This window comes from Agelaius tricolor, unplaced genomic scaffold (assembly GCF_023055355.1).
Source record: "Agelaius tricolor isolate 1412-34295 unplaced genomic scaffold, bAgeTri1.0.p SCAF_4, whole genome shotgun sequence".
NCBI lineage: Eukaryota > Metazoa > Chordata > Aves > Passeriformes > Icteridae > Agelaius > Agelaius tricolor.
The window spans coordinates 21,037,923-21,054,310 of NW_027269264.1; the positions used below are offsets into that span (position 1 = coordinate 21,037,923).

General features: G+C 40.5%; 1 protein-coding gene across 1 annotated transcript in view; it reads left to right on the forward strand.

Moving 5' to 3' along the window:
* The first annotated feature begins 680 nt into the window (after nt 1-680).
* The window catches only part of GOLM1 (golgi membrane protein 1), a 34,559-nt gene continuing 18,851 nt past the window's right edge, over nt 681-16,388 (forward strand). The window contains exons 1-3 of the mRNA XM_071424834.1: nt 681-912; nt 7,162-7,335; nt 9,843-10,022. Coding sequence (XP_071280935.1) covers nt 7,207-7,335; nt 9,843-10,022 — 309 coding nt within the window. The 5' untranslated portion in view covers nt 681-912; nt 7,162-7,206. The remainder of the gene's footprint in view (nt 913-7,161; nt 7,336-9,842; nt 10,023-16,388) is intronic.

The following is a 16,388-nucleotide window of genomic DNA, read 5'->3' on the forward strand; positions in this document are numbered from 1 at the left end:
ACTTGCAGATTGTGTTGAAAAAGTTGTGGCTGCAAAAAAGAAGATTGTGTGGATGTCACGGCAGGCTTCCAGTATCTGGAAGAGGCCTACAGAGAAGCTGGAGAGGGTCTCTTCATTAGAAACTGCATTGATGTGACAAGGGGAATGGCTTCAAACTGAAAGAGGGGAAATTTAGAAAGGAAATCCTTACAAATCATCAAATTATGAAAGAAATTATTTACTGTGAGAGTGGTGAGTAACTGGAACAGGTTGCCCAAAGAAGTTGTGGATGCGTCACTCCTGTCAGTCTTCAAGGGTGGTTTGGAACACGGCTTTGTGCATCCTGGTGTAGTAAAAGATGTTCTAGGCCCATGGTCTAGAACTAGATAGTCTTTAAGGCTCCTTCCAAGCAAAACAATTCTATGATTCTACCTAGATGGTGGAAACTCCAGCTGACCTAATGGGAACCAGGTTTGAATAACTTTTCTTCTTTTAAAATGAAGAAAATACTAGCATCATCCATTTGGCTATCAGAAATAGGTATTGAAACAGCCTTCCTGAGTTTTCTGCCGCTCCGCTTCTGATTTCGGACACTCAGCTTCGCCTACGTGCCGCTTTCCAGAACTGAAGTGCCTGTGGTCAAGACAGGAAATCTGTAACTCAGCAGAAGCGCTGGTGAAGGAATGAGCGGCTCGGGCGGAGGGTGCAGGGTGGCACAGGCCGGTGTAGACATTCAGCCCAGGGCACTTCTCGGTCGGAGACGCCAGCGGGACGGCGAGGGGCTGGGTGGCGAGGGGCGGGATCGGCCCTGCGCCCCGCCCTGTCCGCCTCCTGCCACGGCTCTTCTTTGCCGCGGGCGGCGGGGACAACGAGAGGCGGCGGACCGGCTCTTGCTCTTCTGCTTGGCGGGGCCGCAGCCGGCGGCACAGTGAGGTGAGGCCGCCGGGCGGGGTGCGAGGCGCCCGGCGGCGACTGTGCCGGCTTTGCCCCGCCGAGCTCGGCTCGGCTCGGCTCGGCTCGGCCGGCGGCGCTGGTGGGGGACGAGCGGCGACCCCGGCGCGGGGCATGTGCGGCGGGCGGTGAGGGGCGGCCCCGCGCGGGCTCCGTCCCGCGGGCACTCGCCGTTCGCCCGGCAGTGCTCGCAAAGGTACCGGGCCGGCGTGGCAGGGCTTAACTGGCGTGCTTGCCGGACACTGATAGCGTTTCCTTGTTTCTTCAGCCAGCCTTCCCCCTGAAGGGTCTTGAGCCGGAAACATCTTTGAATATTCGCAGCGGAGGTAGAAATAATAATATTAGAAATCAACGCAGGTGTGAGATGCCTCCTCCCGGCTACCTTGCCCGGGAAGGGTCGGACTAGGTGGCCTCCCCTGGTTTGTCGCAGCCGGGCTGGTGACCTGAGATTGTTGACCATCCCCTCTTCCTTCCGAGCTAGCCCTGCTTTCCCTCCCTGCGGGCAGGGCTGCGGAGGCCTTACCGCTGCTCGGGGGACTTTTCAGAAGTTCGTGCCTCCAGAGGCCTTCCCGCCTCTGCCTGGAAAAGTGTTACCCCTACATCTTCAGAAATTTTGGTTCAGATGTTGGGTGCATAGTGGGTGCTGTGTTTATCGCCTACACGCATGAAGTTTGAGTTGTTTTACTTCATAGGACTCCCTTGTCAGCATGAAGATAGAAGGAGTTGGTCAGGATTTTAGAAAATCTTGCTCTTGAACTGACTTTTTTTTGAATGGCCTTTCATCTTGCATTTTAACAGCACTGTGCTTTTAAAGAACTATTTATATAGTTGAATTTTTTTTTCACTCTTAGTGGGAGGTCTCCATGTTTTGCAGTTAAGCCATATGTGTAGTTTTGTAGTGGTGGGGAAATGGTAGCAATTTACCGAGTTTTTAATCAAAAATCTAAACTTACTGTAACTCTGTTTCATAATCTCCATTTAAGATACGTGGGTGTCCTGTAAATTGTCATCTTAAAAAGCTGGTTCATGTTGTATGGGAAATATACCAGCAACAAAATATACACATAAAATAAGTGGTCTTGAGATAGTTCAGGTATATAAGTTTGCTTGTTTAATTTTGTTTTCATACACATTATTTTCAGTGGTAATACTGCTATCTAAAACTTCACCTGGGCAACATGTCCAGTATTCTAGAACATTTTATCAAGTAATTTTTAGTTAGCCAACTTCTGTCATTGGGATAGATACCTACTTTAAACCTCTAGCTTCTATTTTGCCACATACCTGTTTGGGAATTCTCTTTAATCAGCTAAAGGGCATTGAGGGTGTTTGGTGGTTAGCTTCTTGTAAAGCAGTCATTTGAAAGAGGAGAGACTTCTTGAGCTGAAATATGATTAGTGAACAAGTGGTAACAATGACCCTATCCTTGGACAGATATTGCATTTTTAGGGTTTTCATAGTTTTCTAATCTGTTACTTCTATTTTAAAGTGCTTTAGAAAAGGAAGACCTGACACCTGAATTGACTATCAAATAAATGGTTATTCCTGAGCAGGATGAGAGTGGAGTTGCTGAATGTGTTGTAGTGAAAATGCAGTTCCCTTCTTGTAAAGATTGTAGCTTGATAATTTTGGTAAATAGTGACTCTGTAACATTCATCCAAAATACAGAAATTTGAGTAGTGGCTGTCGCTGAATGTTTCAGAGTGTTTTTTCTTTTCTTTTTTTCCTGCAGTTTGTAAATCTCTGTGAAAGGCATATAGGAAGTTTGTGGTCAGCAGGCTTGAGTTCAGTGCACAAACTTTAAATCTCCAATGGAAAAATGTTTGTTAGATTTTTTTAACTTGCAAATTTGAAAGGAAGAACCCCTCAGACAGTGTTGCTGCGGAGGATGATAAGAAATCTGTATGCTCTGTTTTGTGACCATGTACAGTTCCTTGAGCCCTGTGTACAGTCTGTGCAACTTTGAAAGCATAAAGGTTGCTGCTGGCTGTAGCTGGTTCTCACCATGGGGCTGTGAATAGTGGTACTTGTAAGTAAGATCCTGCTGTGAGCAAGAACCAGCTGGATTTATCTTTCAAAGATAATCACTACTGTGTATTAACCATTTAGGAAATGAAAACTGAAAGGTTTTGACTCACTTTTTTCTGTGCTCCATTTCCACCCACTCAAATAATGGTCACCTTTATTTTTGGAAGACCGGGTGCACAAATGTTTGCTCTCTGATTCACTGTTTTAAGAATTATTAATTTTTCCAATTTCATTTAATTATTTTTAAAATAAAACTCAAGTTCTAATACCTTTTAGTCTGATTTAGTTGTATCTGGGTATACCTAACTAACTTGTCAATGGAAGAAGTTTTGATTAACCTGTTTGGTTAATACACTGGTTTAATTCAAACAGTCAGACATAGGAATTTCATGATAATAGCTGAAAAAAACCACAGTGATTTCTTCCAGAAGCTCACTGGGAGTTTGGAAAAGAATTTGCAATAGGTGGGGAAAGCACCACTGTCAGAGGGGCTCACTTGATATGGAGGAGGTTTCCCCGTTCTGGTCCAGTCTGTTTGGGATGGGATTGTGTCACCTCTATGCTGTGCATTAGCCCTTAGGTCCTTGTTGGGACTTTTTCTTTTTTTGTCTCTTGCTTCTGGTTTTTGCAGGGGTTTTAGTAAGGCTTTGTCCTTACTCAGAGTTGCAAGTACTCAGACCTCCAAGAAGCTGTGCCTTCAATTCTCAGTGTCTGCTTTGGCTGTGGTCTGTCTTTAGATGCTGCTCTGGCTTTGTACCATGCAGTGGCTGGATGGTGGAGGAGGTGGTTGGTAGACAGGTATGCTGGCCAGGGATAAGGGAACATTTTTCCTACACTGTCTGCTGTGTGTCTATTGAGTTTTTCACCTTTTCTGGTTGTTTCTGCTTGGCGGGTCTTAAGGAAGTACACAGAGCTGAACCCTGTGAGCAGAGAGACTTGGCTTTCCTTCTGGGAGTCTGAAATGCACCATTTTGTTTTGTCTTTAGAACTAGTGTATTGGTCTTGAGGCTTGGTTGGCAATGTTGTTGCTTATCTGTAGTAAAAGATTGCTGGATAACAGATATCCTACTTCAGCTGAGTACCATAAAAAGAATTACTTACTGTGGGAAGTAAAAGTATGTTGTGTGTTAATTTGCTTGAATATCTCAGTCTAAAACATCTCCATCTCAATGAAGCACCACTAGGTTGGAAAAACAGAAGGATGAAATCTTTTGTTCAGAAGTCAGGAATTTTACGAATATGCTTTTTTTTACATCTGCCATGGAGATTGTTGGATTTTATCTTCAGTAAAAATACTTTCTTACCCATAAAATCAGAAACTTATTTGAAATCCAACTCAAATAACTGTGCCAGACCAGATGTTTCCTGGAAAACAGCATGTGCAAACAGATTTTCGTGATTGAGCTGATTTGCTTATCTCTCTTCCAAATTATGTGAGTATGTATACCCATGGCAGAAAGTTAAACAGTTTTTATTTTTTAAACTAACGAGAAAGGGAATTTTGATATTGCAACTGAGGTAAAGTTTTGGGTCTGCAATATGCGAACAGAAAAACCTTCTGTATCTTTCATGCCTTTCCCCTTCCTTTTGCTTTTCCTTTTGTTCAATATAAAAATATATTCCTAATTAATATAAATGATTTAAGGATAAACAACACTGCTCTTTTCTAGAAAGAGCAATGTACTGAAGTCAAACATGCTTTAGTGAAACCAGCACTTACTTGCCTGTTTGTTTTTAACAGGTGAAAACAGCAGAAAAGGTGCTGATGCTGCCAGATTTGTCTACTATTTAGATGTATTGGCATTTTTTATCATGGTTTTGTGCCTGTGCTTTAAGCTGCATGGAGAACTCATCATTCTTTCCTTGAACAATATGGTTGCTTTACCTCTGAGCTAAACAGCTAGTCCCATATATTTATCTAGTAGATAACTACAGTGCAAGCTATTACTGCTGATAATGTGAACTGTTTTCTCTATTTCTGACAGCTATGAGGAAAATACCAGTTATTTTATTCAAGTCACACTTAGAATGAATCACTGCATCTTGGCAATGCTCTTTGTAGTTTTTCCATGTGTCAAGTGTGCCTACTATTACAGCAAATGACAAGATACAGATGACTTCATAATGGGTTCTGACAGACCTTTTTTGAAATACAGTATTGTATTCTGGTATGCAAAAGTAAATAGATTCTCTTGTTCTTTGCTGAGATTGCAGTGCTAACTCCATCATGCCCTTTGTGCTCTCATTTCTGCTACTCTGGAGATTGGAGGTTCTTGGTTTTCAGGGGTCATGTGTAAGACATGGTGGCTCTGTACTTCTCAGGTGCTTCTTTTAGGATGACGCAGTAGGATAATAGTCTGTGCAAGATGTATGTGTTTCTGCAATTCATAGCTTTCTACTGGAAATTTGTGCATGTCTCTGTATGTGTTTTTATCTACTGCGTGTTAATTTTTTGCGTTACAAGAAAAAAAAAACCAAACAACATGGTTCCTTTCTTTGCCTTTGCTTCTTAGTGTTGACCTTGCTTCATCTGTATGTGGCCCTGTGGGTGTCTGCTGGAGCTGTGATGCACGTGTCCCTTTGTGCCTTAGCTGAGTTTCCTTTAGGCAAGAAACTCAAGTCTCAGGTGCTAGACTTTGGATTGTTTTGTGGTGTGTGGGTGTTTATGAAGAGGCAACATTTTCAGGAAGCTGAAAATTTTACTCTTATATCCTCTGTATGTTCCACCCTCAAATACAAATTAGGAAACTTTTCAAATGAATACACGGATTTGAAACCTTTGTGAATCTGGCAGTATTATGCACTGTCTGCTGAGAAACGAGAAGTTATAATCTATCTTGACTGCAGAGGGAATTTTGCAGAGAATGCATGTGGACACTGAGGTATAGGTGAGCTGTTGAAGGACTTAAGTGCTGGATGTACAGTAGAATTTGCATTTCTGGGACCTGCGAACTGTTGGCATCACATTCTTCCCCTGTGCTTGCAGTGTATGTTCACGTGTAAATCCTTTGAGAGTTGCTACCATTTATTAATTTTGAAAACATTGCCACTTGTGTGTTGCAATAGTAGGGAAGAGGTTGCTTTGCTTAAAAATATGTACCTTGAGAGCTTGTACAATATATTACTAGTAAATGTATACATTTTGGATTTAACTAGTGTCTTGTGATGCATATATATTTGCTGACTGCCTGGTCTTCTGTGCTTATTTTTTCTGTCTTTTGACTGCTGGAGTGCAGAAAGAAAAAAAGTTAATCTCAGTTTATAAGGGAGCAATCTTCTACAAACTGCAGCCAAGATTCCTTGGAGTTTAAGGATTCATGAAGCTAGGTGCCATTAGGCTTATTAAGACCAGATTTCACCACACCATAAAATCAATGTAGCTTACTTCAAAGAGAATTGCAGCTACCCTTTGCCCCTGCCTATCTTTTAAGATGGTCTGTTTCACAGAAATAACACAAATCTCAATAACAACCAGTAGTATCCCTGGTACTGCTAATTCATTATTTATTTTCTGTAGGAGCAGAGAAAGCAGCTGAGCATCAAAATGGAGAACACTTAATGCAATGTAACATTGAAATCAGTGGAGTATCTGCTCATATTTATATTAATTGCTATTTTTAGGTTCTCCTTTAAATAATTTCGTTCAGTCTTATTTACGTATTTATTTACAGGCTCAGGAATAAGAAGTTAGAATAGTAGTGCCGGATAGAATAAGTTGAAATAGTCCAATTTTAGAAAGCACATTACTCTTCAAAGTGAATTACTCTTCAAACAGCAAGACTAAATTAATTTTCTGAGCAAATTAGGTAAAAAGCAATCTGTTCTCTAGCCCAGTGTTGTCTGCATGGATTTTTGGGTAGATGTATGATAAAAAAATGGCTGGTTCTGTTTATTGCAGATTTGCATTATATTATTAGGAGTATTCAAGACATCCCCCTCAAGAGCATGTGAAGCTTTATGTACAAGCTAATAGTGTACATGCTAAGATGATCTTTCTTTGTCTTTCAGATGGAAATATCTAGACAGGTCAACAGCAGTACATTCACCTTCCTTGCTGGGTGTAAGCCTATCAGCTGACAGCTGTTGCATTACTACAAACAGTAATGCAACAGCTGTCAGCTGTTAGGCTGTATTATACATTACTATATGTATAAAATAGCTGTAGTTGGGGATGCAGTATAATGTGCCCTTTTTAATTTGCAGGTTTCCATACTTGCTGTGATTAGTCGGATTTGTTCTCTTCTTGAAATGGTAGGACTAGGAAACAGCTGTCGCGGGATGAAGTCTCCACCACTCCTCGTGGCTGCGCTCGTGGTGTGCATAATTGTTTTGGGTTTCAATTACTGGGTTGCAAGTTCTCGCAGCATGGATCTGCAGGTAATGTTCCTTTTGCTCTGCATGTCACTTTGTACTTCTGCAAGGAGTAAACATAGTTCATGAGAAGGATGATTCTCCTTCATGTGGCAAGCCAGGAACTTCAGCTTGTTGTAGGAACTTCCACAAATTTTACAGCTGTTGCTTATCAGTAGTGGGGAAATGGGATGAATGCCTATTTGTACATGAGAGGAACCCAAAACTTGAACACACCTGCATGTGTGATAGTTGTTACTTCTGCTCTCACAAAACATTCAGCTGTCTTGTACTGTTTCACATTAAAGATGTGATAAATGCTGTCCTCTTTTGTCCCTTCCCAAGCACCCTCAATTTCCTTGCCATCATGGCAGTATGCAAAGGAGAAAAAGCCTTGGCTTTTGCAAGCCCTGCTCATCAATAACAAAAACATCTTTATATTATCAACCCTGTGTTCATCACAAATCCAAAACAGAGCCCCATACCAGTCACTGAAGAAAATTAACTCTATCCCAATCAAAACAAGCACACTGATATTCCTAGATTTGTCTTTGTACGTGACTGATAGCATTGTATACATACTGTACAAGGAAATCTGGCTTGTTCAGAAATGAAATCTGAATTTGTGTTTCTTAGTGATCTTTCTGAAGAAGGACATACAAGTCACATGTAGTAATTACCTTGCCTGATGATAACTATATTTTTCTGATTATAACTGTATTTTTTGTGGCTGTTGAGCTTAGGTTTTAATCCTTTCTGGACCATTTGTTCCGATATAGGATATGTGAGTCAAGTTTCTAATTTGTGACAATTTCTGCAGGACAGTTATTTTTTTCCCCTCTTTTTTTTCTCTTTTTTTCCTTTTCTTTTGTTACTGTTTTTAACAAGCTGACCTAAAAACTAACAACATGTTGATTAAACATGGCTCATGAGAGCTCCTTCCCAGTTTATCCAGTGAATTTGCATGCTCTTTGTAACTGAGCCAAATTTTAGTACTGAGTGGACAGCTGAGTACTGTCAACAGAAGGAGTTGAACTCCTGTTTCTTTCACCTCAGAACAGGCAGTATTCAAACAGGGCACTTGTGTCTGGCCATGTGGTTGAGGGTGTGTCTTATGACTTCTGAGACCCTGGTCATCCCTTGCTTTCCCCTTCAGTCAGTGGCCTCAGGATGGTGGCTATGAGTGGTAGTAACTGTGTCAGTACTACTGAAGTGTTCCTGCAAAGCCATGAAGCAGCTGATAGTGAGAAAAATATGCCACAGATTTATCTTGGTCTCCATAACCTAGAGGCACAAGGTCCTGAGATACTAGTACAGGTACACTGTGCCATCATACATATTTCTCCTAAAGTTAGCCTGAAAATTACTTCACTTTGGCATGGTCACACAGTCTGAATGGAATAAAAGCATAGCTGAACATGGATGGAGCTTCTGAAGCTCTCTCTAGACCCATTTGTTTGTTGGCAAGACTTTGCAGTTGTTATGACTGAAATGGAAGGAGTGTTTTTCCTTGCTATTCCAGCTAAACTGCAAGTAATTTTCCTTTTTTTTTTTCCCTCTGGCTCCTCTCCCTTTCCTTTATTTCTGTGGCAGAGAGGCAGGGTAGGTGGGACCTGACATGCTACATACTGTGGTGTAAGGAGATTTGGAACATTTTTTTGGAGTCTTGGAACATGCACAGTTTTTATTATATCTAATTTTTAGTCCACCTGGAATCACCAGGTCTTTTTTCATTCTGTTGATATCCCCAGCCCCCTGCATTTTTTTGTATTCCTAGTTGCTGCTGAAGAACAATTTTAATCCAAAATGTTTAAAAACAACGTCCTGCAAAACTAAATTGGTACTTACAAAAAAGAAGGGCGGGGGGAGGAGGAAAGAATGTGAAAACATCAGGCTTGATTCCTTAGCGTATGTCTCTTACAGGATGTGATGGTGTTGAATTTTCTTCTGACTGTAGCTGTTCTTTGGGCAGTCAAGAAGAATGATGATTTTCTGTTTATGAATGAATGGATTTTTCTCATATATGTCTTTGTGTAATAGCCATATGTGAATTGTTCATGTAAAAGTTGGGCAGTGTTGTCCTCCCTCTACCCTTTTCTAGCTCTTCCAGGGAATCAGATTGGTTTGAGAGCTGAGTTTCCACACTGAGTTAGTTTGAGAAGTGTAAAGCTGTCAGAACTGTATGGGCTAAATTTAAAAAAATTGTTTGACCTTGACTTCAGAAAGATTGTAGTCTCTAATCTTTTTTATGTTTATGTTTTGGGGTTTTTTTTATGCTCAAGTACTGAGCTTTTAATTTTTCTCATCTTTACCTGAAATTTTAGAGTCTTTACAAAATATGCACTCCTGTTAATTTATGTAAAACTACGGAAGTGTGTGTATATGTGTATGACTAGTATCCCTGGCTGACACAGGACTTTCATGATATCTGCATTGTTAGCGCTGTAAAATTTGCTATTCCTTGAATATATTGCACAAGATTCCGGCAAGGGGAAAGCATTTTTTATTGCTTTGGCTAATCTGCTCTTCCTCAGGGTCGAGTCATGGATCTGGAAGGCAAAGTCCGCAGGGCAGCAGCGGAGAGGGGTGCTGTGGAACAAAAAAAGAATGAATTCCAAGGGGAGCTAGAGAAGCAGCGACAGCAGATTGACAAAATCCAGTCCTTGCACAGCTTTCAGATGGAAAACGCGAACAGAGTACATCAGGAAGAGAAGGTAGGGCTTTTCCTAGCCACAGTTTTCTGTGAGACTGTAGTTTACCAAGACACACTCTGCAGTGGGAAGTGGTGCTCACGTGTTGCAGCTTACAGACAATGTTGGTGTGGCAAAACATTTTATATTGTATGATATTGAGAAAATGGACCTTGAATGGACATTTTAGCATTTGTTGTATAATTTTGAAATACTAAAAGCTGCAAGTAACAGCAGTTCTGAATAAAACTCTTATCCTCTCTATAAGTCGTTACCATACTTGGATTGTCCCTTCACTTTCTTTCCTATATAGTAATGTTTTAAAAACTAGGTAAAAGAGGACGATGGACCAAGAGATATATTCCCAAATATATTTGTAAGCATAAATGGTTGACATTTATTTCTAAATGCTTTACAAATTTTATGGCATCTTGGCTTTCTGCTTCAAAAACTTAATGGTATTGGGAAGATATGAGAAGGTGAGACTTCACAGCAGTGCTCCTGACAGTTCAGCTTCACCAGGGGGATGGTATTCCTTTGTGAAGAATGTGAACAAATCTTAAATCTTACTTAAATAGCAGATTTAAGTGTGTATGATTCCTGCTGTGTAGTATTTTGCAAACTGGTTTGTTGTGTATTTTCCTTGTGTTGCAGATACCACTTTCATTGAAGTTGCTAGTCAGTAATATCCATTTTCTCCCTATTCGCAGAAGCATTTAGTTGAGAGTATTCAATTGCTTCTCCCATAGAATCTCTTGACTGAAGTTTATAGATCAGCTTTCCAGGACTATTACCTTCAGAAGGCTGAACAGTCACATCTTGTGATGGTAATAGGTACTCTTCAGGTAGCAGGTTCACTATAAAGGAATGGTTTGCTCCTCAAAATGTGTTGCCTGAGAAAAATATAACCAGATTAATCTTTGAAGAACTTAGAGGAACAAAAATTGATTAAAAATGGAAGGTAGAATGGGTGCATCAATGTCATATATCATTAGTTTATTTTGAAATAATCTTTACCCCAAGTCTTCTAGGAAATAATAAACCAATTCTTTTTACCTCTTTTGAGACAAACCTATATCCTTGATAATTTCTCTCTTCTCTCTGTGTTCAGTCCTTGCATATACTTTTAAAAAGATGAGGTATAGTTTGTCTATTTATTTTTTCAATGCGTGCATTTTTAAAAAAGATATCTGAGAATATTCAGACGGTATTCAAGTAAGTAATCAAATCTTGTCACTTCTGCCTCCTGTTATTGGGTGTTGCTGCTGAATGCTGTGGAATTTTCTTGCCTTCTGCTTCAGTCCTACAGGGAGTGAAAACACATGCATGAGTGGAAAAAATAAAATTCAAAGGTAAGAAAAGGGCAAATGTAATAGAGTATTATGCTTCCTTTCTATAGGCAGATATTGCCAGAGCTACTAAAAGACACTGAAAGAGCTGGGCAGAGAATTTTCAGCACAGGCTAGCAAGAGGGGCAGATGTTGAGAGGACCTCATCCAGGAGTTTTAAGAAAGTTTAGTGAATGAAATGTTGCTTCTGCCAAGCATGATGTGCCATCTTTTTGCTTCAGATTTCTCGCATCAGATGAGTGTTAGGTAGCAGCATGCAGTCCACTTTCCTTGTGGTGTTTTTGAGCCTAGTGGGCATACAGGAACTGTTCATAAAATGTGGCCTCCATGCCAGGAGAAGTAGTAACAGGTATTTTGCAGAACTAGAACTGCTGTTGGACATGGGGTGGAATGTGGTGTCTGGGGAAGAGTCAATGTGGCTTCTGGAAAAGAAAGTCTTTCTTCTGAGTTATCTTGGAGTTTTCTCCTGAAAGAGCTGGTGATAAAGGCGAGGGAGAGAAGTGAAACACATTCACACCTGGAGTTGAAGTGGCTTGTAGAGATACTATGCAGCCGTGGGTCAGACAGTGGAATTGCAAGGGTGAATGACAAGGCAAAAGTTACAAAGCTGCTTAGAAATATACTGGGTTGATTGTTGTACTGTGGGGGGGGGGGTTACCAGTGGAGTTTTGAAGTGCTGTGAAAGGCATAGAGAGGAGAGCAAAGGTCACCAAATCTGTGCAGTAGTTTCTCTACAGGAATCCAGAGTATGGTTTACAGGCTGGACAAGGGTCAGCAGAAGAGAACCATCACAGTCATCTTCAGGATTCCAAATGGTACAGAAAATGTTTGTGGCTGGAGAGGGAAGGCAGGGTTGTCCTGCATTCACTGATGTGCCTCAAATGCCATCATCAAGTTGTAGTTCAGACTGAGCGGAAGGTAGTGCTCTTCATGCAATAGGTGGTGAAGCTGCAAGTGTGTGGCATCTATAATACCCAGTTACAGTGGGTCTGTGTAGGTTAACGAGCAACTGGATGGCCTTGGACTAACACCTAGCCCACTTCCAAGGTATTTGCTCTATCTCCATGTGTTCCTCAGACACATTTTTCCAAGCAGCTGCTGCTTGGAAAATTCTGTGCTTTATGGCTGCCTTGGAATTCAATTGGCATTTCAGTGTTAGAGGTGGGATGCTGGGAAAGGTAGATTTTGGGGCCAGTGTAGTTGAAATTCCTGCCTCCTAAGTGCTTGGTCTCTCTATCACCCTAAAATACAGTTGTTCAGTCTATAAAGCTTGCTTAGAAACCCCAGGAAGTGATACCCTAGGGAAGTGGTGCATTGGACTAATTTCCTGACTTCTGCATTCTGTGACTGGAGAAGAGCATGTGTCTCACTCAGGAGCCTGAAGTGGGAGGGTGAGCAGGTATGTGCCAGTGCACCATTTTGCATCAAATTCAAAATTTGCTTTTCTAGTGACACACCAACAAATATCCTGTGGATATGCTGTTTGTTTTGCTGGAAAGCTGTGCATTTGTCAAAAGAAGACATCAGCCAAGTTGCTATGGATTCATCCACTGTAATTCAGGAATGCCTCTGATAATGGTGGCAGGGAAGAGAGGGAAAGCTTAATTCTGCTTACTAATGACCTTTATTGGAAGAAGCTGTCTAGGATCAGAGGTTGTTTTACAGAGGGATATGGAATATAAGAAAAGACAGCATCTGAGTGATTTTTTTGTTTGTGTGTATCTCTGTCTATGTATAAATGTGTTTTGTATGTTCATCTCTTGTGTATATAAGATATGAAGGTATATACAGGATATAAACATATATCCTTGTTTTTTGACTCCATAGATTGCAGTGGAATCTAGGATTCCTGGGAGGCAAGTAATGAATTCACCCTTTCTGATTGTGGGAAGCTTGAACTTTTACTCTGTAAGGATTAGTGGCCAGTATTTACCTAGTCAGGAAGAATGAATGCAAATCTAAATCCTGAGACTCTCAACCCATTTTACAAGTATTTTACAAACTATAACTAACTAGAGATCTTTGAGTCATGAATAAGAGTTTGCTTAGTTCTTGCTGTTCTTAAAGAAAAATTAAAATGATTTCAGCAGTTCTATAGGAATGACTGGTCCCTCTCAAACCTCCCACTTTTTGAGGAAGAAATTATGGTTCTTTGGTCTGTAGAGGAAACTCACATATGAGGCTCACTTACACAATCTGGACTTCTTACCAAGAGCAAGTCACAAGTAACATTTGAGACACATATAACTGCACTTCATCTCTGCTCACTGTGTCTTATTACTCTGCTGATAAAACATTGAATAATTACAGTAGTGATTTACTTTCATCCCAAACCAAAACACCAGTAAGGTGTTTTGCCCAGTTAAAGTCATTGTCACTAGCAGTGCAGTAATCACTTTGAGTTAAATCTGCCTTCTTTTGTAGTAGAACTGTCTCTGTGCTACTTGAAGGATGAGGGCATAGAAGGTGGGTAGTCTGAGCCTGTTATACTGTGTGGGCTCACCATTCATTGGGGCAGTGTAGTTCTAGAAAATTACTGTTGTAGTTATTTTCTTAGGTCTGAGTGTGTATGAAACACTACTGCCACCAGTCTATTTTTAAAAAACCTGCTTTAATTTTTAAGGATTAGTGTAGATTTAGGAAATGGCTTCTGCAAGTCCATGCAGAAGTAGAATCATGAGACCAAGTAGTCTTACTTAACACTCATTAACAACAGTTCAGGAGTGCAAAAAGGCTGTTTCTAATCTGTATATTCTATGTGGTTGTTATTCAGGACTTGTAGCTTCTGGGGTTTACAGAGCTACAGAAGTCTCTTTGAGGAGCATAACAGGGCAACAATGTGTTTAATATCTCTGAAATGCATGAGTATGATTTTGCAGTTGGTAGTTTTCTTTGGATTTACATAAATCTTCTCCAGCCCAAATCTTGTTTTACTGAGAAGGGCCAAGATATGTATGTTCTGTGTGAAGCATGTCACTGTCCTGTTGCTCAGTATCTTTTAACACTAGCCACAGCTGCTCTCTGGTCCCCTCCCTCTGGGAAAATTTCAGTTCCTAGCAATCTTCTGGCACAAAGTACCTATTGGTATGCAGGGAGTCGACTCCACTCAGAAGGAATTACAGTAGTCTGTAGGAGAGAGTATAAAGGTACCTTTTCCTTTTCACTGAAGGCTATATATATTTTGGTTTTTGATTTTTTTTTTTCCAACCCAAACAGTGCTGCATGTTCTAGTTTTGGAAAAGTTTTGAGGTAGGGAAGCACTGCCTCATGTCCCGTATTTGCCGCAGCACAATATTACTAAATTATGAAGGGAAATCAGTATGCTTCCTCATAACTAGTACAGCAGAAGTCTAGAAGATCACCTCTGTTCAAAATATATCTTCACATGGTGGAAAGAAAAAAAAAAGGGTGGTCTGAGGCTAGCTAAACTAGAGGGGGAATTTAGTGCATGTGTAGTTTGAAGTTATCTATTGGAATGTTGCTACCTCTTCACAGCTAAATGAATGGACAAAAAGTCAGAAGGTGCATTAGATATATCTGTGGAAGTTTTATATTAATATTCTCGTATCATATGATTTTGCTTTGCTTACATTGCCTACTGTTTGGGTTTTTGTTAAATGTAAAATGAGGGAAAGTGAATAAAGTGAAGTGAATGTCCTGTAGTTTCGAGGGGCTTTTTTTCTCCAATCTACTTGCTGTTGCCCAGTACCTGTAATAGTAATTTTGTATTCATGTGTGTCAAATACCACCCTCTTGTGCTTAAACATTAAGAAACTAACTTTGCAATTTTGGTGATTTTGAAGACAGAACTGCAGCATGTCATGGTGTGCATGTCCTTGTGTCCTCTGTGACAAAACAGAACCTAGATTGCTTTTACCACAGGCTGTGATACAAGGTTGAGTGTCAGATTTTTGGCGGAACTACTGTGTAGAAACAGAGGTGTTTTTTTGGGTTTGGGTTTTGCTGGGTATGTGGGTTGTTCATTTGTTTGGTGTTCTTTTGTTGATTGGGTGGGGTTTTTTATGTTTATTGAGGAAAAGTGCAGTTTCTGAATGGAATTCCGTTTATTGGGACATAGGTTTCAATGAACAATATCTCCTCCATTTTGAGCTTGAAATTTGTTCTAAGGCTTACTTAATTGATGTGCCTCCACTGAAGTATAAGTGAGTGTGCAACACAATGATCAACCTTAAAGATAAATATTTCCTTAAAACCACATTTATTAACTTTTCCCCCATACACTAATACATAGTTTGGCTGTTAGTCTCTTGGCCTGGAACCAAAAAGACTTTTTATGGTAAGTTCTCATGTTTTAACACCAGCTGGCAAGTAAATATCATGCAGACACTTCCTCACTCTCCACATTTCCCTCTAGATTTTTGAAGAAAACTGTGTTGAGATAAGAACAGTTTGATAACTGAGAGGAATAAAACCCAACAGAAACAAGATATACACAATCCAGTTGCTTAGCACTTGCTGTATGGTGCTGCTCAACTTATCCCCCAGCAGCTATCAGTGCCTCCTGGCCAGCTCCCCCACTTTATGTCCCTATGTTCTGTGGTAAGCAATGTCCCTTTGGCCAGTTTGGGATGCCTGACAGAGCTTCCTTCTGGTTTCTTTTGCACCCTGCCAGCCAGCAGGGCATGGGAAACAGGAAAATCCTTGCTTTAGTGCAAGCACTACTGAACAGTAACTAAAACATGAGTGTGTTGCCAGCATTATTCTCATGCTAATGCCAGGGTAGTGTGGGGAGTTGTGGGAGCATGCAAGACAGAACCACTCTTTCTCTTTGCTGGAGAGACTTAAATCAGTTTGAGTTAATCATGAAATAAGTGCCCTCCTTTTCCCTGGTTAATTATAAATGTCTGTTTCTGCATGTATAAATTTTACCTTCCCATCCTGCTTTATTCACAGTGGGTTTTGTTCTTACCAGTTGAGTTACTGATTCTGTGGCTTATCTTTGTCTCCTTTGTGCTATATTTGTGTATGCAAAGCCTCTTTTTTCTTAAGTTTTAGTGTTTATGCTTATCAAACTATTTCC